The 27,946-nt window shown below is 39.0% G+C and overlaps 2 protein-coding genes across 3 annotated transcripts in view; both read right to left on the reverse strand.

The window, feature by feature from the left end:
- Positions 1-7,263, reverse strand: part of NUP133 (nucleoporin 133) — a 32,728-nt gene extending 25,465 nt beyond the window's left edge. Inside the window, exons 1-4 of one of the 2 annotated variants that reach the window (XM_035320142.1) lie at positions 6,745-7,263; positions 2,567-2,685; positions 1,736-1,839; positions 560-667 (exon numbers count right to left, since the gene is read on the reverse strand). In XM_035320142.1, coding sequence (XP_035176033.1) covers positions 560-667; positions 1,736-1,839; positions 2,567-2,591 — 237 coding nt within the window. In that variant the 5' untranslated portion in view covers positions 2,592-2,685; positions 6,745-7,263. Of the gene's footprint in view, positions 1-559; positions 668-1,735; positions 1,840-2,566; positions 2,686-3,699; positions 3,962-6,744 lie in introns of those variants that run through there. The other variant, XM_035320141.1, reaches the window with a different exon arrangement.
- Positions 7,264-8,051: 788 nt separating this feature from the next.
- Positions 8,052-27,946, reverse strand: part of ABCB10 (ATP binding cassette subfamily B member 10) — a 26,981-nt gene continuing 7,086 nt past the window's right edge. The window contains exons 2-13 of the mRNA XM_035320144.1: positions 25,384-25,584; positions 24,844-25,046; positions 22,913-23,047; positions 21,750-21,896; positions 20,807-20,942; positions 17,153-17,248; positions 12,746-12,955; positions 12,370-12,449; positions 11,056-11,236; positions 10,788-10,831; positions 9,326-9,360; positions 8,052-8,660 (exon numbers count right to left, since the gene is read on the reverse strand). Coding sequence (XP_035176035.1) covers positions 8,357-8,660; positions 9,326-9,360; positions 10,788-10,831; positions 11,056-11,236; positions 12,370-12,449; positions 12,746-12,955; positions 17,153-17,248; positions 20,807-20,942; positions 21,750-21,896; positions 22,913-23,047; positions 24,844-25,046; positions 25,384-25,546 — 1,734 coding nt within the window. The 5' untranslated portion in view covers positions 25,547-25,584 and the 3' untranslated portion in view covers positions 8,052-8,356. The remainder of the gene's footprint in view (positions 8,661-9,325; positions 9,361-10,787; positions 10,832-11,055; positions 11,237-12,369; positions 12,450-12,745; positions 12,956-17,152; positions 17,249-20,806; positions 20,943-21,749; positions 21,897-22,912; positions 23,048-24,843; positions 25,047-25,383; positions 25,585-27,946) is intronic.

Raw genomic sequence — 27,946 nt, forward strand, 5'->3', positions numbered from 1 at the left:
GAAGTCAAGTTGTGACAAACACACTTGGCACACTTTCAGAAAAACTAGCTGATCATCAAACCTCATCCTCTAACACTCTGTCGTAAGAAAATGTATTTAGCAAAATCATCAGTCAAAACATAAGCCATCTGCCCTTCCAATGTCAGCTTCATTACGAAGATTAGATAAAAGGTTTTGCTTTTCAGCCACACATACCCAGAATTAAAAGAGAGCTGAACAACTTTTGCAGCCAGCATGCACTTAAATCATTCTTGCTTAGACTGAATATTTTAAAGCCCTAGGGTTAGTTAAACACAGTATTTCTTAGTTGACTTAGTTTGGAGAAAGTATGCTAAGTAATCCACAGGAAAACTCTTAATTCAATCTGATCCTATAACAGGTAGATGGCATAATTTGAAAAGACTCACAGGATTATATTTCAAGCATATTAACAATCCTGACTTTTGGAATATATATTACAACACTAAGTGCACAGTTTTAAAATAAATACTTGATAAAATAGAATATACTCAAAGTTAGTCCAAAAGCATTTTAACCCCAAACTTTTGAAGTTGATCACCTGCAGAGAAGGCGCTTCACCTGAGGAACTGAGACAAGATATAGCTGCTAAACTCGAACTCCACTGGAAGTCACTGGGTGGCAGCTGAAGTTCCTTACACAGAGATAACTGTAAGAAAGAGATGCGATTATATACATGAGACATGTAAGAACTCATTGAGCAGTGTCAAAAAATCTAGAGACTTTGTGACACAGGACTATTAGACTAGCTTGGACACTGTATGAAGTGGGAAAATAAAAGAAAAGTGTCACATGAGACTTTCAGCACATTTGTCACAACAATCAAGCAGCTAAAACATACTTATTTAAATATTTTCAAACATAATTTCTTTCCTTTTGTTATTTCTGTTTCTGAAAATATTACAATTTTGAATTATTTCTCTTTCTGAGGTGCAATTTCTTGGACATTCCTTAAGATATTATACTAACGGCAAAATAAAATTAAACTGAAAGTGGTTGAAAAAGCTCACTTGGTATTCACAGAGACTGGAGGGGAGGTAGAAACATTCCTCTCCCCCAAGAAAACTTGAATCAATCAATCAGAAAAAATGTAATCCCTTCAAAAATCTCTACAAGTACCAGAATGCACATACCTGACACTTCTACACTTCCATACAGTGTAGAATCTGTATGATCAATAAGTGCTTCACTAATTGGAAGGCACTGATTTTGTAACTACAGCGTTCCTCTGACTTTACTTGCTACATGCACTGACATGTTGTTGTTAGAAAAACATTTATGCAGAAAAAAACACATTTTTTCTTGACGTAAGAAGACCAAAGGAAACATGCATTCAGCACCGCTGAAACTCAGTTGAAAGTCACTCACAAAATTATCTAAACCAATCTGTAAGGTATCACCTAGTACCTACCTACTGGAATAAACTTTATTAAGGCAATCTAACATAAAAAGGGAACCTATTAAGATGCAAGGATTTAACCTTCATGTTAAGGTGACAACTAGAAAATGAAGAGAGAAATATAAGACTGCTAAGCTCCCTCAAAAGCTTTAATTTAGTTACTGTTGTTACCATGACCTCATATGAAATGCTGCTTTTGGTAGAAAACGGGCAAACCTTAAATTATAAGGAAACCCTTGATTTTAAAACAACACAACTGGGTAACTTGTTCAAGTAGCATAAAACACAGAAATGCCTCCATCTTGACCTTTCATTTACCTTTGCAACTGCAGACTGACCAATCTTCCAAATTATCAGCTTCTCTCTATGGACCAGCCAGGCCCATCCACTTTCATCCACTTGAACGCTCAGCTGGTCATCAGCTACATAAAAAGGATTAATACTTTAAGATACTGCAGGAATAGCCTGAAAACCAACTAGCCTTCTTTCTCATATGCAAAGAAGAAATATCTTTTGTATTGAAATTAAATTATGCGTCACAAGTTCTACATATCTGAAGTACCCAATTACTAAATATAGTTTAAAATCCATTTGACAAATCCTCAACATTTGAGAGTGAAAAGCAAGGCAATCCTACAAGCTTTTCACTTCTACCAATTTACAGCAGATAATAATACCTTAAAAACTGCTGAACAACTTACATAGCTACACATTTTTGGTTCGTATTATCTCTATTAGAAAAATAAAAGTAATTTCTTTAACTTGAGGAACAGTTTGTATTACTGGGGCTTTTAAAAGCGAGAATAAAACCACTGTTAAAAATAATAAAACCACCACTTCCATTTCTTTATTTTCCACCTGCTGAAATAACATGAGCTGAAGTTAAATTAAACTATGTATTAATTTAATGTCTTAGTGTACATGAATTTAAAAAGTAAGATTAGAGCATCCAGTCCAGGAAACAAAAGAATCCAAACAAGTGAAAACGATGACTGCAGTCAGACAGCAGAGCAAGCTGAATTCTAACCAAGACTCAAGCATTTCATTTTACACTGCAAAGTCAACTTTTAAATACCTTCAACACCACATTAACTTTTCTCCCACCTGTAAACTTTTGTGAGGGAAATAACAGATAAAATCAGTTCTTACCATCAGCTTTTTTCAGGGCTTCCATCACCTTAACAGGCAGAGAGGATCCAAAAGCCTTAACGTCATAGTTAATAGTATCGCTTGCTGAGGGATGCTGTATAACTCTGGTGGGAGTTGCTCTTAAACAAAACAAAACAAAAGCTGCGATTAGTTTTCTATTCTTTCTCCAGGAGTTTCAACATTTACTTCAAATGCATAAACTTTGAATATTTTTGTTTTGTTTTACATGTTTTTGGTTCTTATTCTTCCTATACCACAGACATATCTGAGGAACTCTCTAATAAGAGATATTTCAAACGTATTGAACTCACAGCATTTAACTTTAAACTATAAAAGAACCACAAAATTGCGCAGCTGTAACATGTTTCAGTCAGAACTTGGTACCATGAGAACAGATGATGTCAAATAGCCTACCAAGGATCTGAGAGTACTTCAGAAACTACAGGCCAATAAAGTCTTACTGCTTCTATAGTGGAGTAAATGAGTACACACATTAGTAACCAGCATACTTTTTTTGTTGTTATTTTCATACAGGAAAGTCATGCCTAACAGTTCCATCAGAATTGTTTGGAGAAAAAAAAAAAAAAAAAGCCAGTCAACACAACTGAGACAATACTAAGTACTTAGATTTCTCCAAATCTTTCAAAAAGACCCTTTATCAAATATCTCACAAAGCAAGCTTTGAGAAGGAAGTAAGTCTTGCTGTAGACTAAACTCTGAATCAAAGAAAGAAATAAACAAAAATAATACAGAGGCTAACGTATACACTGTAGGAAAGATCCCATCCCATAGGATCTGTCCTGATGGCCAAGTTCTTCAGCACAATAATGAGAGAAGCCAAGTAGCAGAGTGACAGCTGGCTGACAGGACAGCACGACCTCGGACAGGCAGGCAGAAAAAAAACAGTCCGAATTATTAAATAAGACTAAAAAGTAAAATAGAAGACAGCACGACAACTCAACACACCACGCAACTCAGCTTCTCGAGTACGAGGGTGCCCTAGCACGCACACACCCCAAAAGCATATTGTGGAAAAACTACTTTAAAAAAAGAAAGATTTAAGGATGCTCAGAGCTGTGGAGCATCTCCCAGTGCGTCCCAGGAGGCAGCAACCAGCAGAACCGACGCCTCACCGCGCGGAGATGGAGCCGCTCCTCCGCGCCACCGGGGAGAAGAGCCCGGGGGAGACGGCGGCCGCCGCCACGGCCAGGCCCTTCCTGCCGCCCGCCCGGGACAGGGGGCTCGGCGCGGCGCTGCCGAGGTTCCTGCGGGCCTGCCCGACGGGGGTCCGCGGGGAGGCGGGAGCCGAGGGGAACATGGCTGCGAAGAGAAGGGCCCCAGGTAGCCCGGCTCGGCACGGCCCGGCCCGGCGCCGCCGATTCGCGTCACTGCGGAGCGCGGCCGGGCCCGCCGAGGGGCGGGAGGCAGCCCCTGCACGGCGGGCGCGGAGACCCCGCGGCAACCGCCCGCTGAGGGGGTCCGCTCATGGCGGAGCCCTGGGTGGGCAGCGGGATGCGAGAGCACGGAGGGTGCTCCTGTTTCGGTCGTGTTGGGGGGATAAAGGTTCGGGAACGGCGGGTGGCGTTGGAAGATGGGTGCAAATCGCTGTTTTGGCGGTTTTTGGGTGGCTGCGTGTTCCTGTAGAGCCGCCCGCTCTTTAAAATCACCTGTGCTCGCCCAGTTTTCTTATTAAAAAATACCCCAAATAAAAGAAGAAAAGACACTCCATGCGAATTTGGGTGTTTCGCATCGTGAGGAAAACCCACAAAAAAAAAAAAAAAGCATACGCGGAAAAAAAAATGTGGAAAAACATGACTAAATTTCAAACTGCCACCCACAGTTCCCAACATCTGCGAACAGTGACATTCACATTATTTTTTTTTTAAAATATCTCCCAAATATTAACCGTTTTATATTTCTATTTTGACTGATTACTTGAAAAACTGTGTAGAAAGTATTGCCGAGGTAGACACTAGCTGCAAATAGTTGCCTACCTATTTAGAAAGAAAATTAGTTTGAAAGGCTAGCAGCAGCTCAGACCCCATCACCTGCAGACAACATTCTCATAATTGGTTATAGAAAGTACACGACCTAGGTAACGTGTTCGATGCATTTAGCAAGGTGGTTTTGAAAGCAACTGGATCCAGTATTTGAGCCCTGAAAGTCATGACTGGGCGGCAAAATGTTGTGAAATGGAATAGTTCTCGCCTCCAGGATGAAGGTGAAAAAGGCATTAGTGATAAGACTTTGAAATGGTGCCCATAGTTACCGTGTAAAATACGGCAAATAACGAGAGATGCTGAAAAATCTTTATATTATGTATCTCTGTGTATATGTAAATGTAATGACATTTATTTTTCTCAATGTCTGGGAATCATCTTCATTCCTATACAGAGAAGATATGTTTAGGCCAAAGCAGAACCCCAGTGCATGCAGCAGAGAAGTGAGGTGGTCTTGTGTAATGTCCTGCAAGGCTACAAAAACACTTTAAAAACTACCAACTGTGAAATTCGTTCAGGAAATGTCAGATGAGCATGATTTGGCTTATTAAATTGTACTCACCTGTGATCAAAGGCATTTCTGAGTACCATCTGGCCTTTGTAACATCCTAGTAGCAACACAGCTGTGTTTTGAGCATGTTAATACCATCTTTCATGGAACTGAACCTCTCACCACTAGAAGTAGCTTAAACAAAACAAACAGCAGAGAGCAGAGGAGAGGCAAGATTTAGGGCACAAATAACAACAGCTGGCAACATAAGCTTCACTTCAAGTTGTTGGGTTTTTTTTTTTTTGTTTGTTTGTTTTTTTTTTTAATAAGGAGCAGACCCATGCCTTCTTCAAGTCCTTTTTTTTTTACAACCCAAAGAAACTCTACAATTTTTCACTGAATATTTTGTCTTCTTTGTACTTGCTAGGATAACCATAAGAAACAATAGCGCTAAAATCACTAAAATGGATTGTGTACATTGGAGTGAAGAGTGCTTACAGCACCTTGCCAATTCATATTACAGCTGGGGATTTTTCACTATGATTTAACTGCGTCAGCGCATTTCAATGTAGCAATTACAGCCCCATTAAGAGAGCTTCTCAACCCAGTTTAAAAGTCAAGGTGTCTGGCAAAATAGTCTTCTGAGCATCAGAGCAGTAAGCAGCTGTTGACATCTAGATAAGTGAAGTTCTTTTTGAAAAGATGAAGAATGATAGTTTAAAATTAGAAAAGCTTCAAGCTAGTTTCATCCACTGCTTTTTTGTCAAGTGTTTACTGATCATTGAACTTTCTTTTTTTTATTTTTTTTATTTTTATTTTTTTTTTTTCTTTTTTTTCCTCCAAAAGGCTTGCTTCTCAGGATTTGACTTGATGTGGAATTTGAAACTTGGGCAGTTTAGTTCTGTATTACCTGTTTTAGGTGAACCGTGACCTAATGTCAAATGCTTACTAGCCAATCAAAGATATTTCTGTTGTGTAATACTTTATAACAACATATTCTTTCAGGTTTTTACAAAACTTCAGAGTAAATAGTGTTTTGTACATAGCACAGGTTGGGTTTGAAATGTCAAGTTTTGGGTGAGGAATTTATTTTCTGAAAGGTCTTTTTAATCTCTTCAACAATATAAGTATAGCATGAAGCAGTAAATGTTTTACATATTACCTTTATGATACACAGCATTACTAAAACGTGAAGGAGGCAATCACAAAAAAATGCAGTCACAAAGTGTAATAAAGATTGTTTTATAGTGCTTTCTGATGCACAAATACTCTCATATTAAGTCTTTTCCATGATGTGTGGTTCACTTTTACCCTATGGAACACGCTGCACAAGGCAGCAGCATGAGATGGTGGTCCTTCACAAAGAACACCCACCAGGGTTGTTAGAGATGCACCAATGGTTTCCACCTTAGACAGGAAAACATTAAACTCTTATAACAAAAGCAGAATATAATGCTTTAATTCCTTTCTCTATCCTTTTTAAATATTGTCTCTCCTTCCTCCAACAAAAGGATCAAATTTTCTTATTAAACTAGCAGGGCTCCTACAGTTCACCATGCAACCACATCCATCACTGCCTGGCACTGCTGTGGAGGCATGCAGCACACCACGTGCATACAGAGGCAGTGCCACATGCATTGCAGGTGTGTAAACTAAAAATCTGTACTTGTCCAGCAAAGTGTTCTCACCTTGATAAGATCTTGGTTTGGTCCAAGGAATATTATAAAGTCTGCTATCCAATGCACCTCTTATGACAGACATTCACCTTTCTTTGAACAAGAGTTTTTCTGCAGCTTTTCTCACTTCATGGTAGACTGCAACACCTGCCAGAACAACTAATGATCAACAGACATAAAAGATTCATTCAGGTCAGCTGCAATTAATTCTCTACAACCTCACAGTTTAAGCTCACAAACAAAAAGGCTCATTGCACTTGCATAAGGAGAGATTAGGACTAAAGATTAAAGTTCAAGCTCCTCTAAATACAGTATCAAGACAATTAGTGTTAGTCAACACTGAAATTAAATGTTTGGTCAGTGGTATTTTTGGCATATCTTTATCATATCTATATATCATCTGCTTCTAGTAAGACTATATCAGAAGGCATAATTTTATCTGGATCTAATTTTATTTTCATTTTATAGTGCGAGGAGCTCATTAGTGTTTTCACTATGTTCCACAAAGTACCATTATAATGGCATGTTAGAGAAACATTTTAAGCTTACCCTGTACTAGGCATCTCACCTATTGCCAATAAGGTTTTCCAACAATTAGATTTCTTAGCACACATAAGATTTAATGTGACCCTCTAAAGCTTATAGCTTTTAAAAAATTATCTTTTGCATCTTCAGAAAATATAGAGAGACACTATTGGAAGAAGTTCTTAAATTAGAAACGAGAAGCCTGCTTTATTGCCAGACATTGCTGTCCTGCAGTTACTGAAATTATTGTAATGCTATTATTTTACCAGTTGTCATTGAGAAAGTGACACGAGGTAGTTAGGCAAATCCTGGGACTTCTGTGAATGAAATTTTAAGTAACAATAAAACCACACTTGTATATGCCTTAAAAAGGACAAAAACTTACATATGTAAGAACATCTTATTTTGGACTTCATCTCAGAAAGAGAAATAAAACTAAAGAACTGGGAAAATAGAGAAAAGAAGAAAATGTATGCAAATTTTAGATTTCCCTATCATGAACTAAAACCAGTAAAAAATACAATGCTTTTATCCTTATATGTAAAGTCAGCTAGTTGTTTTTTTAATAATTTTCCTCCAACTCATGTTTCCTTACTCTCTAAAAATGAGTTCTCATTTGTAATTCTCTATATTAACTGTAGATGGTGACCATAATCAACTTAGCATTTGGTCTTAGAGAAGTGAAACACGCACTTTTGAATTCCAGCATTTTAAGATTAGCAACAAACATGGAAACAAAAGTTCCTTGAAAAGGGAAGAGACAATGACATGAAAATGATCGGTTTGACACTTAATTCCCCTTAAAATACTGATTTTACTTGAGAATGCAGCACATCATCGTACAGTGCATTACAACAAACAAGAGTCTAAATGGTCTCAATTAACGTAACACACAAAGCAGAAAAAGCTACACACGGAAATTGTCTGAATGTGATAGACATTTTAAAAAGTTACAATAATTATTAAAAAGCTTTCAATAAAAAGTTTAAACACATTTAAGTTTCAAAAGGATATTTTGTACATTTTGGAAAAATATAACATTTACTTTACATAACTGAAACATAAGTTATATTCTTTGTAGTTTGTAAGCTTCCATTACTCATACATTCTCTCGTACATTTTCTTTTAATAGATTATTTTCTCCAGATTGTACATCTAATGCAAAAGCATCGCTATTCTGAAGAAATGCTTGTTTCTGCATTAGTTTCCTGAAAAGTCCATTTGGATTTGCAAGTAGTTCCTCATGTTTTCCGCATTCAAGGATTTTGCCCTGGCCAAGGACTGCAACAGAATCAGCATTCTGAATAGTAGACAGACGATGAGCAATAATTAGGACTGTCCTCCCTTCCATCAGCCGGTCCAGAGCTTCTTGCACTAGATACTCGTTTTCGGCATCCAAAGCACTAATAAGAAATAAGCAGAAGGGGATGGAGGAAGAGGGAGTGGGGAGAAGAGGATAATTGTTATTTTAAGAACAGGTTAGTTTTGTTTGCATTAGGCATATTTTGCTAAAACTCCAAACACTTGACATCGTTGGTGAAGTTGAACCAATGGAACTGCAGGAAAAGTTACACGAACGTGTAGTGGACACATCCAAGTTATATGAGTTACATATTGTCATATGCAAAAATATGCATGAAGAAATAATTCCAAATTAATTCAGTGAAAAAAGTTGTGCTGCACTACAATCATCTCTTTTACACTAACAACTTCATCATTTAAAATAAAGGTGCAAAAAGATTTTGAAACATCTGCTTCAAAGCTAAGTCACACATTACAGAGTTAACTGAAATACTGTAATATGGTGTACCAGCTAACCCTTCCACTCTTCATAAAGAAAGCTCGTATCACAGGTATCCTAATACATTTACCTGGAAAACACCTTTTTTTTTTTTTTTTTTTTTTTAATACCTTTTTTGGGGGGACGGGGGGGATGGAGGAGGGGTGTGCAGGGAGAAGTAAGATGCTAGATAATTTGTACAAGGGCGTGCAGATAAAGGAGATGGAACACTTCCTAAATTTCAGTTTTACAAATGGATAATTTCTAAGTTTCTGTTTTCTTTCTTACCTTGTTGCTTCATCTAACAGAAGAATTTTAGGATTCTAAAGAATAAAGTAAAATGGTTACAATTACACTCAGATATATGAATATTCATATCAATAGCAACAGTATTCATACAGCTGAAAACTCCAAGTACATATTTCATCAAAAGAACTGGGCATCATTCAAAGAAAGCATTATTTTAAGACTACATGCTAAGAGGACAAACCAGAAATAATTCTTTCATCTTCAAATTTTGAAGCTAAAGTAACAGAACATATTAACTGATCGCTATTTAAAAGACACAAACTAAAGGTACTTCACTGGGAGAACATTTTTTAATGTACACTCAGCGGCATTGCAGTACGAAGTTCAAGTTCCTATTCACTGCTGTTACATGGATCTTTCACAGTAATTCAACTACCCTCTGCTTGTAGTCAGTCTACTAAATAATAACTGTCCAGAAACAAAAAATATCAAAAACCTACCAACAGGCGGTATTTCACCTACAGATACAGTACATAGTATTTAAGAACTTTTCCCAATTAAAAAACAGAAAAACCTCCCGCATTCAAATGCCTAAGAATTCTTTTGCAAGCTACAGTACACAATCCAAACTTCCTTCTCTTTCAGATAAAGTCTAAAGATTTTAGTATCAACTTACTTGATAAAGAGACTGCACTGCACCCCAAAACACATAGATCTCAACAACTCATTTTTTACAACAGGGTTTTTGTATTTCTTCCAAGTAAAGTTTCTACTCCCATGAGTTGTGCTTGATATGAGATGCAATTGGCTTTTCAGCATTTGTGATAAAAGAGAATGGTATAATGAAAGCTTCCCAGTAATCTAGCAGAACTAGGCATGCTAGAGTGCTACAGAGACCTGGGTGGTTTAATAGGAATCTAGGCTGGGTTCAACAAGGCTCAGAAGTTCCAGCTGAGTATTGGCTCCAGGCACACGGCCTGCCTTAAAGCTAAAACCATGCCAACCCCTGAAGGAAAAAAAAGAAAAGGGGGCACGATGTGTTGCCTGAACTAATACGTCATTCCAAATTGAGCCCAGCTCCCCTCTAAGTCAAGACTGGGCATCTATAGCACCGGTGAGCTGCAAGCCAAAAAAACAACCCATAAAAAATCTGAACACAGAGACTGAATGAAGTTATATTATGTAAGTTTACTCGCACCATATTCTTAAAGCCTTCCTCCATCCTTGACACGGTCTTATGAAAGAAAGCCATTATACAGTGATTTACTATTACTCTTGGCAGGAACTATCACTAGAAAAACATGACTGAAAGACAGGAAGAAGCGCTTACATACGTAAATTGTCTGTATTTAAACCAATCAGCCCTTTCAAACTCCCTGATACAAAAGATACATATATATATATATATTAATTTTTTTCCCAACCCTCCTATTGAAAGGCTTCCTCCTCTTTAATCCTCTCCCCTTCCCCACAAAGTAGTTAAGTAGCTGTGCAGTCTTACCTTGAGCAGAGCTCGAGCAATAGCAATTCGCTGCTTCTGTCCACCTGGGGGAAAAAGTCAGTAAATTCATAGATGTCAAGTACTTTTAACTTAAGGCCAGAACACAGTTAGGCACGTGCAATTTAGGAGGGGAACAGAAATGTTGGAAGTATTTGTTAATATTTATGGTGGGCTATGATTTGCAGAAAAGGCTGATTAACAAAAAATAATGGAATTTTGGCTTCGCTCTGTAGCAGTAAGATGTTTTTAGAATAAAATAAAAATGCACCTGAAAGTAGAATTCCTTTTTCTCCAACTACAGTGTCAAACCCTTTTGGAAAATCTCTGATAAAACTAGCAGCATTAGCTATTTCAGCAACTTTCTGAATCTCCTCTGCAGTCACTGTGGATGGATCTTCTGCACCATATGCAATATTTTCAGCAATAGAACAGGAGAACAGAATTGGTTCCTGAAAAATTCAAAATTGTACATAATGTGGCATATTTGTAATTACACGCACATATTGTCTATATTTCAAATAACATAAATCCCACTTAGAAGACCCAGCATTGTATGTATGCTGAAGTTAATTGATTTAAAAACAAAACAAACAAACAAACAAAAACCACCAAACACCACACCAAAACACTCCTAACATCAAAATGGGCAGTTGAAATAAATAAGCGTTGTTTGTTTTGTTTTGCTTTAACTGACAAAATGTCATAGCCTTCAATTCATAATATTAGAGGAAGAGTTCAGAAAGAGCTATTCATCCAAACATCAGAAAATCTCCCTTTGTGTTTTACTACATATCATCATTTACAACAGTACTGAATCTTCTCTTAACTATCTCTACATAAATTTTATGGCATTTTGCGCATTTAATTAAAGCTTAAAATAGAGCAGAGGACTGCCAGATAGGGCAAGTGATAGGAAAACGTGTGAAACAAGGTAAGTCTGCTTCGGTGTAACATAAGTAAGAAACATGCTATAGTCTAGAATCTACTGGTAACTCCAGCCTGGATAAAATGAAACAAAAAGAAAAACATTAATGTGTCCACAGGAACATCATTTTTGCACAAAAGCATTTGGTGGCATTACTACATAAAGCAGATGTTTTGAAATGCAATGTAAACCCAGTTACAGAATTGTGTTTGCCAGGAAGTAACACTGAGCACAGGTCATTTTTCATATGGTTGTGTAAAATGTGATTGTGTAACTGCCATTAATACAAAACATGACTAAACATTAAGTTTTGTGTTGCTTTCTTTGGCAAATCATATCAAACATCAAGGTACTCGAACGCATATAATTTGCAACAGTGTACTTCCCAGTCTCCACATGCACATTTTTATTTTCAGCAAATAGTTTGTATCTCTATAATCAGACTACAGAAAAAAAAACAGACTACTGAATAATGGGGCTAGCTCTGAATACTTATTTCTAGAATAAAACGTGCATAACAACACTTGTGGTGAGAAGGAGGAGCTTTCCTGTTTTCTCTGAGATGTAGGATCACATTACTTCTAAAAACAAGAAAAGTGAGGCACAAGTTGCTTAGACAAAATTATTTCATTCACTTAGAATTTGTTTCTTCCTCACCTGACTCACTGTTCCAATCTTTGTCCTGAACCACAGTGGATTTAACTGACGAATATCAAAGCCATCAACAGTGATAGTACCTTAAATTAAGAAACAGTAAAGTCAAGTGTGTTCTGACATGTACTGTAAAAGAGGCGGAAAGAACAGTTGAGAACAAAGACCCCTGGGGAATCACAACCTGGCATCTTGTCAGGGCAGATCAGAAAGGCAAACTATGCAGGCACCACCACCAGGTAATCGCACACCCCAGAGGGAAGCATGCTACATCAGTGGGATAGTCACAACAGGACCTCAGCGCAGGAACCCTCCTTGTTTATAGGGCGTATCTAAGACACAAAACATCATTTGTCAAATGAGAGCAACACTCAGAACATACCTGAGATAGGATCGTACAGCCTCAGGAGAAGGGATACAATAGTCGATTTCCCCGTACCACTTGGGCCAACCAGAGCCATGACAGAGCCAGCCGGAATGGAAAGGCTGAAATCTTTGAAAATGGATGCTTCTGGACGCGTCGGATATGCAAACTCAACGTTCTTGAACTCCAAAGCGCCTTTGAATGTGGCTTTGCCTAATGTGATTCCCTCTATATGACAGAATAAAATAGAAACATTTGAACAGAACTAAAAATCAGCTCAGACCTCCTAGACCTGCTTTACAGATACTCAGTAGAAATACCTATCTCCTCATTAAACCTAGGGATAGCTGCAGGCCACAACACTGGCCCACGGGGATTGTATTTCAGCCATGATTGAATCAGCGTGGGGCACTGCTCAGGCCTGGCTGCAAGTGCAGGTTGCTCACCCGCAGTGAAGCTTTAGGCTGCTACAGCAACAGGGATCATTTGCATCTTGCTAATATGTAACGACTATGGTGTTCGCTTCTAGTACAAGCTGAATTTTTAAACATATTATAAGCAATTTAGGTTTGTCAATTAGGAGCAATGAAATAAAATGACACAACAAGGCCAAAGTCCTGTTGCCATAGAAGAGATGCAAAAAGATAAACATTGCAAATCCCTTACTGCCATCTCACCGAGCCACAGTCACCTGAAATGCCCTCCCCTTTGGACAAGAGCGTTCACTTTTCACTACCCGCTAATTGCTTAGCATTTAAGCAAAAACTATCACTAGAACAAAAGTGTTGCTAGGTTTGTGCATAAATGGCTATTTTTAGGACTTGGATTTTTATCAACTGGAAAACATATTATAATAAATTCCAGACAAAAGAGCATTCAAAGTCCAGAGGCGTAATTCTTACGCAACAGTTCACAGAAAGTAAGGTTTCAGTTTGTGAAACACCGTAACAAACCATCATGAATGAATGATTGCCAAAGTTAAATAAAAGGAACTTCTTTCTGGAACACAATATTTGACTTGACAGTTACCTTAAAACAATATCATAGTACTGGAAAAAGCATAGAAGTAGATAAAGAAATACAATTTCTTCAAGCCCAGGTCTATTCCAACAAGATATGTCCATACAAAGTAAGCTAATTTGACAGTGGTGCAGCATTATCAACAGACAGAGTCTCTCTTCATGAAGTTCATGCCAGTTTTGCAAAAACTGGCAGCACCAGAGCAAGACCCAAGCAGTGTTCAGCTAAAGCCACATCACCCCTGAGCTTTCATTCTTTTCAGATGCAGCACAGGAGTAACCCCCAAGCAGTCACAGCAGATGGTAGCACATGCCCATTTGGTTAAACAGGTAACTGGGAGAGGGAGATGGAGAGGGAACACAGACACCAGTCACTAGCAGTCAAGATTTCACTAGTCCTGCTGTTCCTAGAGCAAGCTGTTTTGACTGCTTTTCTTTCTCCCAGCTTTATTCCTCTTCCCCAGGCTTCAGACTTTCAGTTTAATGGTAGTAGCATAGAAATGGCAAAGGCAACTGCACGCAGTTTTAGACTCCTTCCTTGACTTTAATCTATGGACATACACATTTTAACTTGTTTGCTACGTAAAGTACAACAACCCATAAACCCTTCACTGGGAAAAGAAATGTATTTGCTAAATCCTGTGCTAGCAGCCAAATCCTTACTATGTCAAAGCAACAAGTAATCACTTATCTTTATTGTCAGTTCCAGTTATTGCATAGTCTATTACATGGCCTGCAACTCTGAAATCTACTGCAGTACAGGAAGTCTGGTACCACAAGTCCTTCCTCTACATGTTACTTGTAAAAATATCTAAAAGCTATATGCAGGATTGTGCTTGATTTATGTCTGGATTCTAGAGACGGGGGAAAGGAAGACATCACCAGTTCCTGAAGTATTTGTTGTCACCAGAAAAAAAAATATATAGATAGATAGATAGATAGAGTTCAGTGAAAATAAAACCCAAGCAGCCAAGAGAGTAGATATATGAACTATAATTGTTCCTTATATCCTTTCCTATGTATTTAGTTTATAGTGAAGGGAAAGTTAAAAGAAATTTTATTTAAGCCTATGCAACGTAGATGTCTGAAACTTTGTCCAATTTATTTTCACTCTACACAATAAATATCATTTTCTGGATGGAAACGATTGGTATAATTAAACAATTCAATACCTTCGGGGGAAAGGCAACTTCTTCCCCAGTACTACTGCTTACTTTGCCTTGATGCCACCATAAAGATGAAGACCACTGAAATAATCCATATTAAAAGAAAAAATCACATCCACATGATGATGAAATCAACAGATCAACAGTTGCACTACATCTATATAGGACACAGCATGCTGCAGTACAACACTGGATAATCCTCTGTCATGGCAGGAAGTTTAAGGTAACTTCCTTGGTAAAGACAAGAATGTCTAGCTATCCCTTCATTAGCCAGTTGGTGGTTACCTCTTGGACCAATGGGTTTTATTCTAAGTCTCTACCTCCATCCACTGGATGTCTCCTTTAATTTTAGTACCTTTAATTGCCTAAGTAAGGCCTATATGCACTGAAAAGCATCCTACAGACACAGGCTTGCAGCTGTGAAGAGAAATGAGACAAAGCCCAGACTGTGCCTTGGTGTCAGTCAAATTAAGAACCCCAGTAATTCCAGCACAGGGAGACAAAAACTGAAAAAAAAATGAAGATTAGTATTTCAAAAATACCCCGCTGTATCAATCAACTCAAAGATAAAACTCAATTCTGTAAACCATGGCTCACTCAAGGTCTGTTGAATGTTCTTTTCTCCTCTTCCTCTTATGCCAGCCCCTACAAAGTTTCCACGTTAAAGTTTCCAGATAAAGATTAGACTAACTACAGTGCTGACAGCTCACCTAGACTCTACTATATTGCATTTGTTATTAGCATGCAGAGCTGGACAAAACTTGTGTACGATTTCTGCTTAATAGGATGCAGCTGATGACAGAAAACAGCAATTCACACAGAAATTATCTTCTATAAGCAGCTCAGTGAACTACTTTGAAACAGGCAAATGCTGTTTATACACTGGAGGGCATTGTGAGGCTTCTAAAAAATAGAGCCGTCAATTAAGTGTTGCTGACAAAAAAAATGTTTACAAGGGCGAAAAGGCAGGTTTAGAGATGGTGTTTGCGTATCTTCTTTTGGGAATTTGACAACTACATCAGCAAGCTACTCCTCTATAAAATCTAGCACCTCTCAAAGGTGAGCACCTTTTTCTGTAAACCTACTGATAAAAACAGATGTGATTTCAGACATGCAAACCTATCTTTAGGCCTAAAGCAGCCCACAAAAAGTCAGATGTGAATGACTGATTTGTCATAAAAATTGTTTTTCTTCACACTTCCAGCAATGTCAGGGACATCAAGGACATTACCTCCCCTTCAAAACTTTTTTCGTCATGGCTTAGAACACTGCAGTTATATCAAAAAACACTATGCCCATGTAACCAGGTCCAACACCACACGCGCCAGGCAAGGAGACTGCCTGGTATGGCAAGCTGCTCATGCAAAGAGACCTGTAAGAGACCCCTGCCCATGGGTGAATTACGTAAACCACAGGCCAGAATGGCCCCTTCTCCCTCTAAAGATGAGGGAACTGTGGGCAGTGGTACTGGGAGGAGAGGGCCATAAGTTTTTCCATAAGTCACAATTGCTGTACCTGTACATCCTATGCTGTCCCTAGAAGGACTTTCCATCTCAGCTCCCTTCCTTCTTTTCATTCCCTAGTCATATCTTAGCCCCCCAACTCCTACAGCAGAAGAGCTAAAAGTTCAGTTTGGCATGTGCTGCTCAAGGGCCTCAAACTGTCTGTGCTCGCAAGTTAGGTTTCAAGTCGACATGTATTACTAAGGAACCATTTTCACTGGATTGATATGAATTGTTTGCATAAACTTGATATACTCTTAATGAAAAATACCTGTTTTTGAAAGCTTCTTTTTTCAGACTGCTAATTTCTTAGCCATTAGAGATGCGCATGGTAAGCCTTTTAGTGAAAATACGAAATACAGCCATCTCATACAGAGCTCCTCCCTTCTTTTTCTTCCTTCCACTCTTAACTCTAAAGCTGATCCAAGAGAAAGCGGTGCTGCCATCAAAGCAAGGAGCTAGAAATGAGCATGTCCTCAGTCACATAACTTTCAAAGTAATATATTTAAAAGCATATCCTAAATTAGTTAGAAAAAGGAAAAAAAAAAAAGAAATTTTGAGCTCAATTAAAGGAAATTTTCATCATCTGTTTCATAGTTAGGAAAAGGCAGAAAAGTTACCATTGTATCTTGTTTCTTTCTGAAAAAATTAAGTTAATACTACCTTTAAATATTACACACCTCTTTCTGAAGTACAGAGGAAAGTCAACCTATAAACAATAACAAACCAAGGACCCACCATTAAATGGAAGCTGGGGCTTCCTCTCAATAAGTTCCCATAGACGTCCGCCAGCACCTAATCCTTTCATTAGTTCGGAATAAAAGGAACTTAGACCTAAATAAAATCAGAAGAGAATTATGAATGGAAGACATCAGGAGTTATTAACTTTGTGTTATATGAACATGAAAGCATCAGACACACATAGTGGATCCCTTACTCCAGTACATTATCAGACTTGTTGATTTGAATCCTATCTAGTCTCACTTGAGAGCTACCAACAACCCTTATTCACCATTTTTTGTATCTTAAAAAAAAAAAAAAAAATCATTCTGAAGGAAACAAATTGAAGTTACAACATCAAAGCTTGTGTCTATTCAAAAGCAAAGCATGCTTTGCAGAGCACTATCTGAAAGGTGACCGCACAAGGCACTAGCCTTGGCGAGAAGCTGTCCGCTTGGATGAAAAAGCCAAACCTTCTGCAGCCTACAGCACAGCATGGAGGAGAAGGCATGCGTTTCACACAGCCCCTTAAAACTGAGACACCCAGGTTTGCAAATTCACAACCACTCATAAAGAAAAAAAAAGATCACATAATATAGATAGCAAATACTAATTAGAAAATGTTTTCAATTTTCACCACCTGTCTCCAGTGTTTGGTAGAAAACACAGTAAGCTGTTGTAAACAGAAAACACAGCGAACAAAAAAAAAAAAAGCAATGTTTCAGATTATGCCATGGACTTCACAGCTCACTGCATGAACTCCTTTTCATTGATGATGATATACCGAGCAGACTCAGTGCTCAGCAGATTTCTATGTTTGAAGGTGTCAAGGAAGGCAGGCACCTTGTGGCACGACAGCTTTACTTCAGAGTCCCCATGATGTATGTAACGGAGGGGCTGGACTGTACAGAGCTCGCAGCTGGCAATGACACAGTTGAGAGCCTCTGGGCAAGTAGTAAGGGACAAGCAAATGAAGTGGATGTTGTGGGAGTCTATAGGTAACTGTCCCAGCCAGGATGGTAACACTGATAATTTATTCTTCAAGGAACTGTCACCAAAACTTCAACCTGGAATATGCTCAGGCAACTAGTTAGTAGAATTCCTTGGGAAACTGCTTTTGAAGGCATTGGGGTCTATCAGTGCTGGTCAATTTTTAAGTACCACCTCTTAAGTGCACAGGAATAAGCAATTCCAAAAAGCTGGAAGCCAAGCAGGTAGGGAAGAAGGTTGACTTGGCTCAGCAGAGATATTTTTCGAGGGCTTGAGCAGAAAAAGAAAGCGTACAGCGACTGGAATTGAGGTAGGAGGACTACAGTGTTTCTGTTTGCCATTTTAGGTAGAAAATTCAAAACTCAATTTGAGTTGGAACTAGCAAGTACTTGTGGGGGACAATATAAAGGATTTTTTAAATATGTTAACAGCAAAAGGTGGACTAGAGATAATATCGGTCCATTACTTGATGAGGATGGTCACCTCACAAATAAAGACATAGACAAAGCAGAGAGGGGAGAGCAGCCCCCATGGAAATGGATCTGCGGGTTCTGGTCGACAATTCATGTTCAACTTGCCAGTGGTGCACCCTGGCAGCAAAAAGAAGCAACCTGGGGTGCATCAGGCACAGCACTGCCAAGAGAAATGATAGTCCTGCTCTACTCTGAGCTGGGGCGACCTCACACTGAGCACTGTGTGCAGTTTTGGGTGCCACAGTATAAGAAGGACATAAAACTATTAGAGAATGTCCAAAGGAAGGCTACAAAGATAAAGGATCTGGAGGGGAAGATGCCTGAGGAGCAGCTGAGGTCCCTTTGTCCAGCCCAGAGCAGAGCAGGCTGAGGGGAGGCCTCATGGCGGCCTGCAGCTCCCTCACGAGGGGAGCGGAGGGGCAGGCGCTGAGCTCTGCTCCCTGGGGACAGCGACAGGACCCGAGGGAACGGCATGGAGCTGGGACAGGGGAGGGTCAGGCTGGGTGTTAGGTTCTGCACCCAGAGGATGGCTGGACACTGAGACAGGCTCCCCAGGTCATGGCACAGAGCCTGCTGGAGCTCAAGAAGCATGTGGATAATGCTCTCAGATACATGGATTGAGTTTTGGGTGGCCCTGTGCAGAGCCAGGAGTTGGACTTAATGATCCTTGTGGGTTCCTTCCAACTCAGGATATTCTATGATTCCAGGGATGAGCTCTGTGCAGAACTGTATTCCACAAACACAGAATGACCAAGGTTGGAAGCGAACTCTGAAGATCATCTAGTACAACCCCCCGCCAAGCAGGATCACCTAGAACACGTTGCGCAGGATGGTACCCATGCAGGTTTTCAGTATCTCCAGAGAGGGAGATTCCCCAGCCTCTCTGGGCAACCTGTGTCAGTGCTCTGTCACCTTTGCAGTAAAGAAGTGCCCCCCTCATATTCAGCCAGAACCTCCTGTGCTTCGGTTTGTGCCTGTTGCTTCTCGTCCTGTTGCTGGGCACAACTGAAAAGAGACTGTCTCTATATTCTTGACACCCTCTCCTCAGATATTTATACAGAATGATGAGGTCTCCCCTCAGACTTCTCTTTTCCAGGCTAAACAGGCCCAGTTCTCTCAGCCTGTCCTCATACAACAGGTGCTCCAGTCCTCTAAGCATCTTCGTAGCCCTCCTCTGGACTCGCTGCAGTAGTTCTATGCCCCTCTTGTACTGGGGAGCCCAGAAATGGACACAAAATAATCTTAAGTAGAATTTAAAAATATGTTTTTATTGCAGATATTAGTCAAATATTTTTAGTGTGTCTAACATTACTTTTAGATATTTAATATTATTTTTTCCCACATTTTCAAAGAGCCAGGTATCTGTTTGTTGACCAAACTTGAATGATTCAAGCAGAAGATAGGGTTTTGGTGGTTGGAACGGGTGCCGCAGCGACTTTGATATCCATGGAAGCAGGTTTTGTGAATTCTGCCTTCAGGCACATCTTTGTGCTTCCCACGATATCAGGCTTTGTCTTAGAAAATAGTATAGACAAGCTGCACTGCCCTGCCAATCTATCAGAAGCAACACTCATTTTAAAGAAGCCCCCTTCCAATCAGTTATCAGGCTTCAAAGCACCTTATCTTCATTTTTGCCTGCATGCAGTAGTGAAGACTGCTCTCTCAAAGAGATGAACAGTTTGTTTCTGGGCCAGTAGATTACAGAGTCTGAGCTTCAGAAAGGAGTCAGTCAGTAAGGTAAAACAAAAGGTTAGCCTCAGAACGTAGTGTTCTGCTGGCATTTTATTTACTTTTTCCAGCTCAAGACGCTCTTTATACTGAGTTACAGGTAAATTCTACATGCCTTTCTAACTAGACTGTGTTTAACACAGGAAACCATTTTAAAACAAACAAACAAATATTATTTCTTTACATAACATGCCAAATATCTTAGTTTAGATCCAAAGAAAACAAGAGCAATACGTATCTACTGCATATCCACATTGAAAAAAAAAAACAACTGTATTCTTTTGGGAATATATAAAGCTTATATTATGTTATAAATTATTATTTTCATTAAATCTCCATTAAAAAAATGTATGATTTCTTGGGAAGATCATTTTGAGAAGACATTTTAAGTAAGCCAGATCTTTTAAGAGCTTCTTCCCTCCCGCCCCCATACTGACTGTAATGCTTTGATGTGAACAAAATCTAATTTCTTATTCCATACCTCCAATACTTATTCCAACCCAGAAGGCATACATAAGGAACGAAGAGAGTTCACCAACTGTCATGTAGGCATTGCCCATCAGTAATCCTCCTTTGTACAAGACTGAAAGGACAATTAAGTTTCCAGAAAGACCAGTCTAAGGAAAAACAAAAAAAAAGGAAAAGTGAGATTTGTCACACACATCCTAAACTTTATCCTCTAAAATGTTGTTTCAGAATCTTCCTTCTAATAAAACAATTCCCATACTATTCCTGTATGTGTATATATAGTTTTGGAGTACTGAGTTAAATTCAAACAAAACCAACTCTAACCCCAAACGAGCTGACAGCCCAACAGAACTACACTGTGTTATCCAACAACTGTTCAAAGAACAACCTCACTGTCCCCCCCCCCGGGGGGGGTTGTTTTTTTTTTTTTTTTTAAGAAAAAAAATCTCATTCCTCATGATGGAAAGGAATGCCAAACTTTGGCATAATTCAAGGAGAAGAGTTGATAGTCTGCAGATAGGTTGCAGTTTTAACTGTTAAACTGCAAGCAGTACAGAAAAATGCAGTCCCATCCCCCTCCCCTATCCACGCACTCCCCAGTTTCCTTGGCACGGGTGCTCATCTCATGAGGAAGCCAAACCTGTAAAACATAAAAGGTGGGGTAAAGGTTTCCACTGGTATAGTTCCCTGAATAAAAGTTACGGGCTTAGATTAGTGGTACCAGGGAAGGTGTGGGGCAGAAATTGAGGCTTAAACTTGCTTTATCATACCACTTCATCTTGGGGTGCAGTTTCACAGCAATTTAGGCTGATTTAAGTCCAGTATTCCCACAGTTCTGTGCAGGTTCAATTTACACTCAATTCATTTATTTGCAGATTTGTAAGTATCCTCATGAATTTTAAAATAATTGATGCTTGGAATAGCGTGCTTGGTTTCTTTCATCAGGGCATACTTACTGCTCCAAAGAAGCCTGCCCGAGCTAGTGCCTCTTTTTTAGCCAACTGTAGCACATAATCAACTTTATTGGTGTATTTCGCCATTTCAGCCATTTCTTGCCCAAAGGCTCGAACTGTTCGTATGTTTCCAATACGCTCTTCAGCTAACTAGATTAAAGCAAAAAACAAAAATACACACAGACACGCAATTTTGAAAGTTCATATTATAGAACATTTGAAAGTTAAGCCAGTATCTCCAAACATATTCCTTCGGATACCACTGGAAACTTTCTCATGCCCTCCTCGCAGTTATTTCCTGAAACAACTCCACTCATTTAAACAAAGCAGCACTGGGAATTAATCTAAACTACTAATGCCCCATTCCAACTCAGTATTTCAAATTCTAAACAGCAAAGTAATAATTCTAAAATGACCTCAACTGTAACCAGTTAGACTAAGTTTTTAATAGACACTGTGATGGCCTGACAAAAAACAAGGCCACTTTGGGGATTAAAAATATGAGATTAAAATATAATTATTCTTCCACACCCCATTCAACCTGAAGATTTGAATAGAACACTAGAATCGCCTGTTCATGTGAACTCCTACACCTGGTTTTCAAAGACATGAGCTTCCTTTAAATATATAGGACAAGGGAGATGAATAGAAGAGAGAGCTGTTGTACTGCAGATTCAATTTACGCAAGTCCTATGCAGGACATTCCAAGTTTACAACAGCTGACAACTATGGCTATTTTAACTGAGTTTGATGGCTTCAAGCTCATAACCATAGTCCAAGAAAAGTGTTTGTCAAACCCAGGTACTAAATTACACAGGGCTTCACAGACTGATTTTTTTGATGCTGTCACACAGCTCTAGCCTAATCTCCTTATCCTCTCCACAGTGCACATTTCTTAATTATCAAGACACATTATGATATATGGACAGTGTTTTTTTTTGTTTGTTTCCCCACCCCACCCCCCAAAGCACTGTTGTTTTTGAGATCTATGGATAAGTGTTAAAGTTTAGCTTTTGTACTGTTCAGGTAGAGAACTACAGGCCCAGCAGGCCTTAGGGCAACGAACAGTACAATTATCTTCACAATATCTGTAACTTCAGAGATGCTAATCTAAATACACTAGAGCAACTTTGAAGTTAGCTAGAAAGTATCTGCTACAAGATTACCTGTGTTGCTTCTGCAAGAGAATCTTGAGTCATTTTAGTAAGTTTTCTCAAGTACCTTCCATAAATCACAGCCAGGACAGCCAGGGGTGGCACAATGCTCAGAACAAATGCAGCAAGGCTAGGAGACACAAAAAACTAGAAGAAAAAGGTATGTATCAGGGGTTTACGTTCAGATTAAAAATAAGCCACTGGAGTACTGAATTGCAACTTCCCTCACTAGAGTTTTCTGAAATTAGTAAGGTTGTAATTTAGTGCTGCCGTGCTTTCATTTATCATGTTTTATTTCTTCCAGGTGAAATATCTATTCCTCCATAGCATTTGGGGAATGTATCCCATGGCTAGAACAAAGGATTAAAAGTCAAGTGGTCTGGATTTCACTTCCAGCTTTCTCAGTGGTTCGCTGTGTGGGCTTAGCCAAGTGTCTCAACCTGCCAGTAAACAAGCCTACCAGGAAATCTCCTGGGAATGCTGAAAGACACAAACTATTACATAGTTTCTAAGGTGCTGTCACAACTTTTAAATAAATGGCGTAATACAGAAAGCTCAAGTAGTGAAATATCATATGGTAATCTGGGGTAACTGAGAAACAGATGGAGTCACCAGCACTCCTTGGCACTCATGGGTATAACCTGGAATAATGGATTTAATGTTGCAAAACCTTATCACTCATAACAGCAATCACAATTAAAGCTCCTAAGTAGATTCATTTCATATGATTTCTTAGCATTAGATCAAGTATGTTTTCACTTCATTTTGCTTTCTGTAATCAAAACTGACAAATCTCAAACAAAATTTCAAAATCGATTTGACAGGCTTTATAATTATTCTATAATAATCCCTCTTTCTAGGTAATCTTTTATAGTTCACTTTTTAAGACTGCATCATGGTAGCATTTTTGAGCAAGATTCCTTATATATGGTTATGCCAGTTAATCTATGGTACGATAAACCTTAGACTCTATTGGCCTAGATAAAAACAGAAAACCGTAATTGTTATCAGCAACAAAGTATTCAAGCTTTAAAGCTTCATAGTGGAAACTGTTACCCGTTTCTAATAACATCAGTCTTGGGAGTTTTTCTTTGTTTGGATACTTTTTGCTCTCTGTTTTTTATCCCTAGGTAGATGGGAGAAGTTACCATACTTTTATTTAAGATAGTTGCCACCAGCATATCTTCTCTCAGATAAGCGTAACAAAACTCATACCACAGAAACCACCATGGGAAGTCAGATTTTTATGTAAACCAACTGACCACTGGGGAGTATTAACTGATGCACTGCACCAAAGTTTTTGCTAACATGCTTCCTACCTAAATATGGCAGTAAGGGCAGTAAGGGACGTGGTTTAGTGATGGGAGGCTGATAGTTGCTCTTGGTGATCTTGAAGGTCTTCTCCAATTGAGATGACTCTGGGGTTCTATTATATGATTCTATGTTCTTTATTGACAGGTTAAAGCAGAAAGACTACCACTCATAAAAATCTTCAGCAGTAATTTGAAGTTCACTGCTGGTTTTGCTCACCTAGGCTTTACCCAGAATCAACAAACTTCAACGACTTTCACATCAAGCCCCTCACACCTTATTCCATCTACAATCATGGGAACATAAACACTTATTTTAATATCTTCAGTAAGAACGGAGTTCAATTATTTGTCTATAATTTTACTTGATAAATTAGGGAAGCAAGAGTAGTTAATTTCAAAGCTTTGTTCTCCATATTTTGGCTCATGAATAAACATCAAGTGGCTATAGGCACACCATCTCTTGCAATGCAGTGCACAAAGGTTATTGTATGTGTTAATAACCAGTGAAATACACTTGGATCCAAGAACACACAACAGTTGCTGGACTGAATGGCATTCACACGTTACCAAACAGAAGCAAAACAAAGATGAAACTGCAAGAAGCAACAAGCAAGGAGGAGACCACCCTACCATCATTCCAACCCCCACAGATGCCTGAGCTCCTGCTCTGAGCCCATCGGAAAGGTTTTCGGTCAGCGAACGGCCCAAGAGCGCTGTATCTGAAGATAAGCGGTTTATCAGCTCTCCTGTTCTGGTCTTGTCAAAGAAAGCAGTTTCTTGCTTCAGAATAGAGGAGAACAGGGTTGTTCGCAAACGTTTCACAATTCTTTGTCCTGTCAGAAACAGAAGGCAGTCAAGCACGGCATACAAGACTTTACACACACCAGCCATATAGAAACCACTGAACTCTACAACACCGAACCAGTCACGTTACAGAGTTTTAACATACCACTGGAGGGTGAGCTTTGAGATATCACGTAACAGTAAACAAAAATGAACAATTATTTCAGCATGCTTATCTTTTCACTATTCATTTACCTTTGATCTGGTAAGAAAAGCTACTGATTCCATGACAATTTCTTAGACAGTGCCAAGAATTCATTTCAGATTGCTAGATATGCTGACTCGCTGAGAACAAGGTAATTCACAGATCCACTTTTTTGTTTTTACCTGCAGTCTGCATGAGGTAGACACGAGTAGCATTAGCAGCAGCACCACACAAGAAGATTCCGCTCAGCAAGGCACACAGGCTGGACAGGCTGTCCGTGAAGTCTTCACTGGGATTTGTGTAAATAACATCAATAACTTTCCCCAGAAAGAAAGGGGCTGACATGGTAATGACACTGGAAACTGTCAGAAAGCCAACAGCAGCTGCAAATCAACATGGAAAAGGCAAGGAAAAAGAGTCTAAATTTGCAAGATAGTTGATAATACATATGAAACACTTTCTCACTCAAAATTTCTATTAAGCTCGTCAGCGCCAGCACTAAATAATCAACATTCTTTTAGGATCCATTCAGAATTGGATATTTTAAGTCACTGTAGAAATTAATTTAGGCAAGGCAAGTATTAAAATCCTGAAAGCCTCTCTATATAATGACAGCCCTGGAATTGTTCCTTTTGTCTGACATTTCCCCTTACGTTAACTTTCCACACGTCATCCTTAGAGAGCCCAACGTTTAGTACATTTTCTGTATCTCACACACAATCTTTCACTCCAGTTTGGTTTGTATTTCATTATTCATGTTTATTGCCATATCATCATATTAAGGCCTCCAATAGTCTGAGATAGCAATGGACTGAAGTAAAGATCCACCTGAGAACCATCTATACCATACAATTTTATTTGCAATTAATTATGTTTTACTCTCGATGGGCAAAAAATAAAAATATATTTGTTTTGCTTTACTCTTCACTATTGCTAGTCTAAAGCAAAAACAGCATAAGTGCAAACAGAAGTCTGTTTGAATTCCTGTTGCAAGATCACCTGTGTAAGTGCTCGAAGTTGTGTCACAGCATATGAAAATTGCAATGGACCAAGACTTAGCCTTATGAACTTTCTTCTGCAAAGGACTTTGCTGAGCCAAGAACACTGCTTGATTCTGAGAAGGCAAGCCAAGCCTGAAAGGCTGAGAGGTAGAAAAAAATCCTCTTGACTGGAAACTGAACAAACCTGATATGAAAACCACTGAACCACAACAAACAACACCATTTATACAGCATAATTTTCAAACAGCCAACCCCACACTTAAAGCAACCATTCACGGGACTATTATAAAACTACTAGCAGATAATGTCTTTAAAAGCAAAAAGGAACTCTATTGCAAATCCTGGAGTTGTCCCAGTTTTCCTTCCATTTTAATGAGCTTCTGTTATTGCTTTTATTATGACAAGAGCAGAGAGCCCCCAGCTGTGCACTGCTGCGAGCAGTATACCTCATGTCTGTCACAGAGGGTGTGATGCCCCTTACCACCTCCACACACACACATGGAAAGCTTTCTTTCAGTTTTTACTTTAAGTGTAAATACAGCTGTGCACTTATGATGAAGAATTCAAGGTATAAAGAAACGCATACCCACCACCACCTGAAGCAAACGCTTTAACTTGAGGCTACAGAAACTGTACAAAGCCAGAGCAGAAAGCAAAAGACTGCTGCTGCAAACCTATGTAGCCCATGACGCCGACAAGCCTCATAAACGTATTATTTAGTACTAAAACTTCACACAAACAAGTGACCTTATTAGCAGGCTGGCTGCAGGGGTGTATTCAGGTTGTGAAACAGCAGGGAAAAATCCATCAAGGCTGGGTCATCTCCTGTCAGGAAAAGCTGCTCTATAAGACAGGGGAAGATGGTCAAAAGCATTGCTTTTACAGGCACAGCATTGTGTAGCAGCTCAGTGTTCGTGAGTCCAGCCCTTTTCTCAGTTATGGATGGAATTGGACAGCTACACACTCAAATACTCAGCAAAGAAAGAGGAGTGTACAGCTAAAAGTCCCGTACGCATGCCTAGTGGTACGGCATTCCTGGCTTGGGTTTACCTTCAGCTCTTCTTCATTTCATGAACAGCACAGATTTCACTGTAATTACCTCCAGCAGCTTTAACTGAACTAAAAGTAAATACCAGTACCTAATGCAAACTGAAAACTACGAAACTACTGCAATATCAAAGTGTCAAAAATATATGGGAACAATGCAGCCCTGAAAATGAAGGCTCACACAATCCAGCCTGTTATTTTTAATTTTCCCCTTAAGCAGTATGCACGTCTACAGCAACTTAATCACAAATCACATGCAAAATGAGGTTCCATAATTGAAACTCTCACTTTGATTACACCAGCGGAATAACTAGAAAATTGCACAGATGCCAAGCTGTTGATCTTTTTTTTTTTTTTTTTAAACTGTCGACTAATTAAAGAAAAAGTAATCAGCGAGCAGTCCTATCTCCCCGCTCAAAGAAGAGCTGTCACTGTGATAAGCGGCTAAAGGGAGGAGTACGAGGTGCTCAGCAAGCAGATACGAAGACACTTCGGTGACACTGGAGGCTGTCAGTGACAGAAAAAAAGGTCAGAGTAAACTTTATAGAATTAATTTCACACAGTCTACTCTGTTAGCTAGAAGAGAGTGTGTTAAATGAAATAGTGCATTCTGGAAACTATATATATATATATAAATACATGTCTATTTAGAGTAAATCAGTTTAAAAATACACGTCTATTTAGAGTAAATCAGTTT

The sequence above is a fragment of the Oxyura jamaicensis genome, chromosome 3 (genome assembly GCF_011077185.1).
Source record: "Oxyura jamaicensis isolate SHBP4307 breed ruddy duck chromosome 3, BPBGC_Ojam_1.0, whole genome shotgun sequence".
Lineage (NCBI taxonomy): Eukaryota > Metazoa > Chordata > Aves > Anseriformes > Anatidae > Oxyura > Oxyura jamaicensis.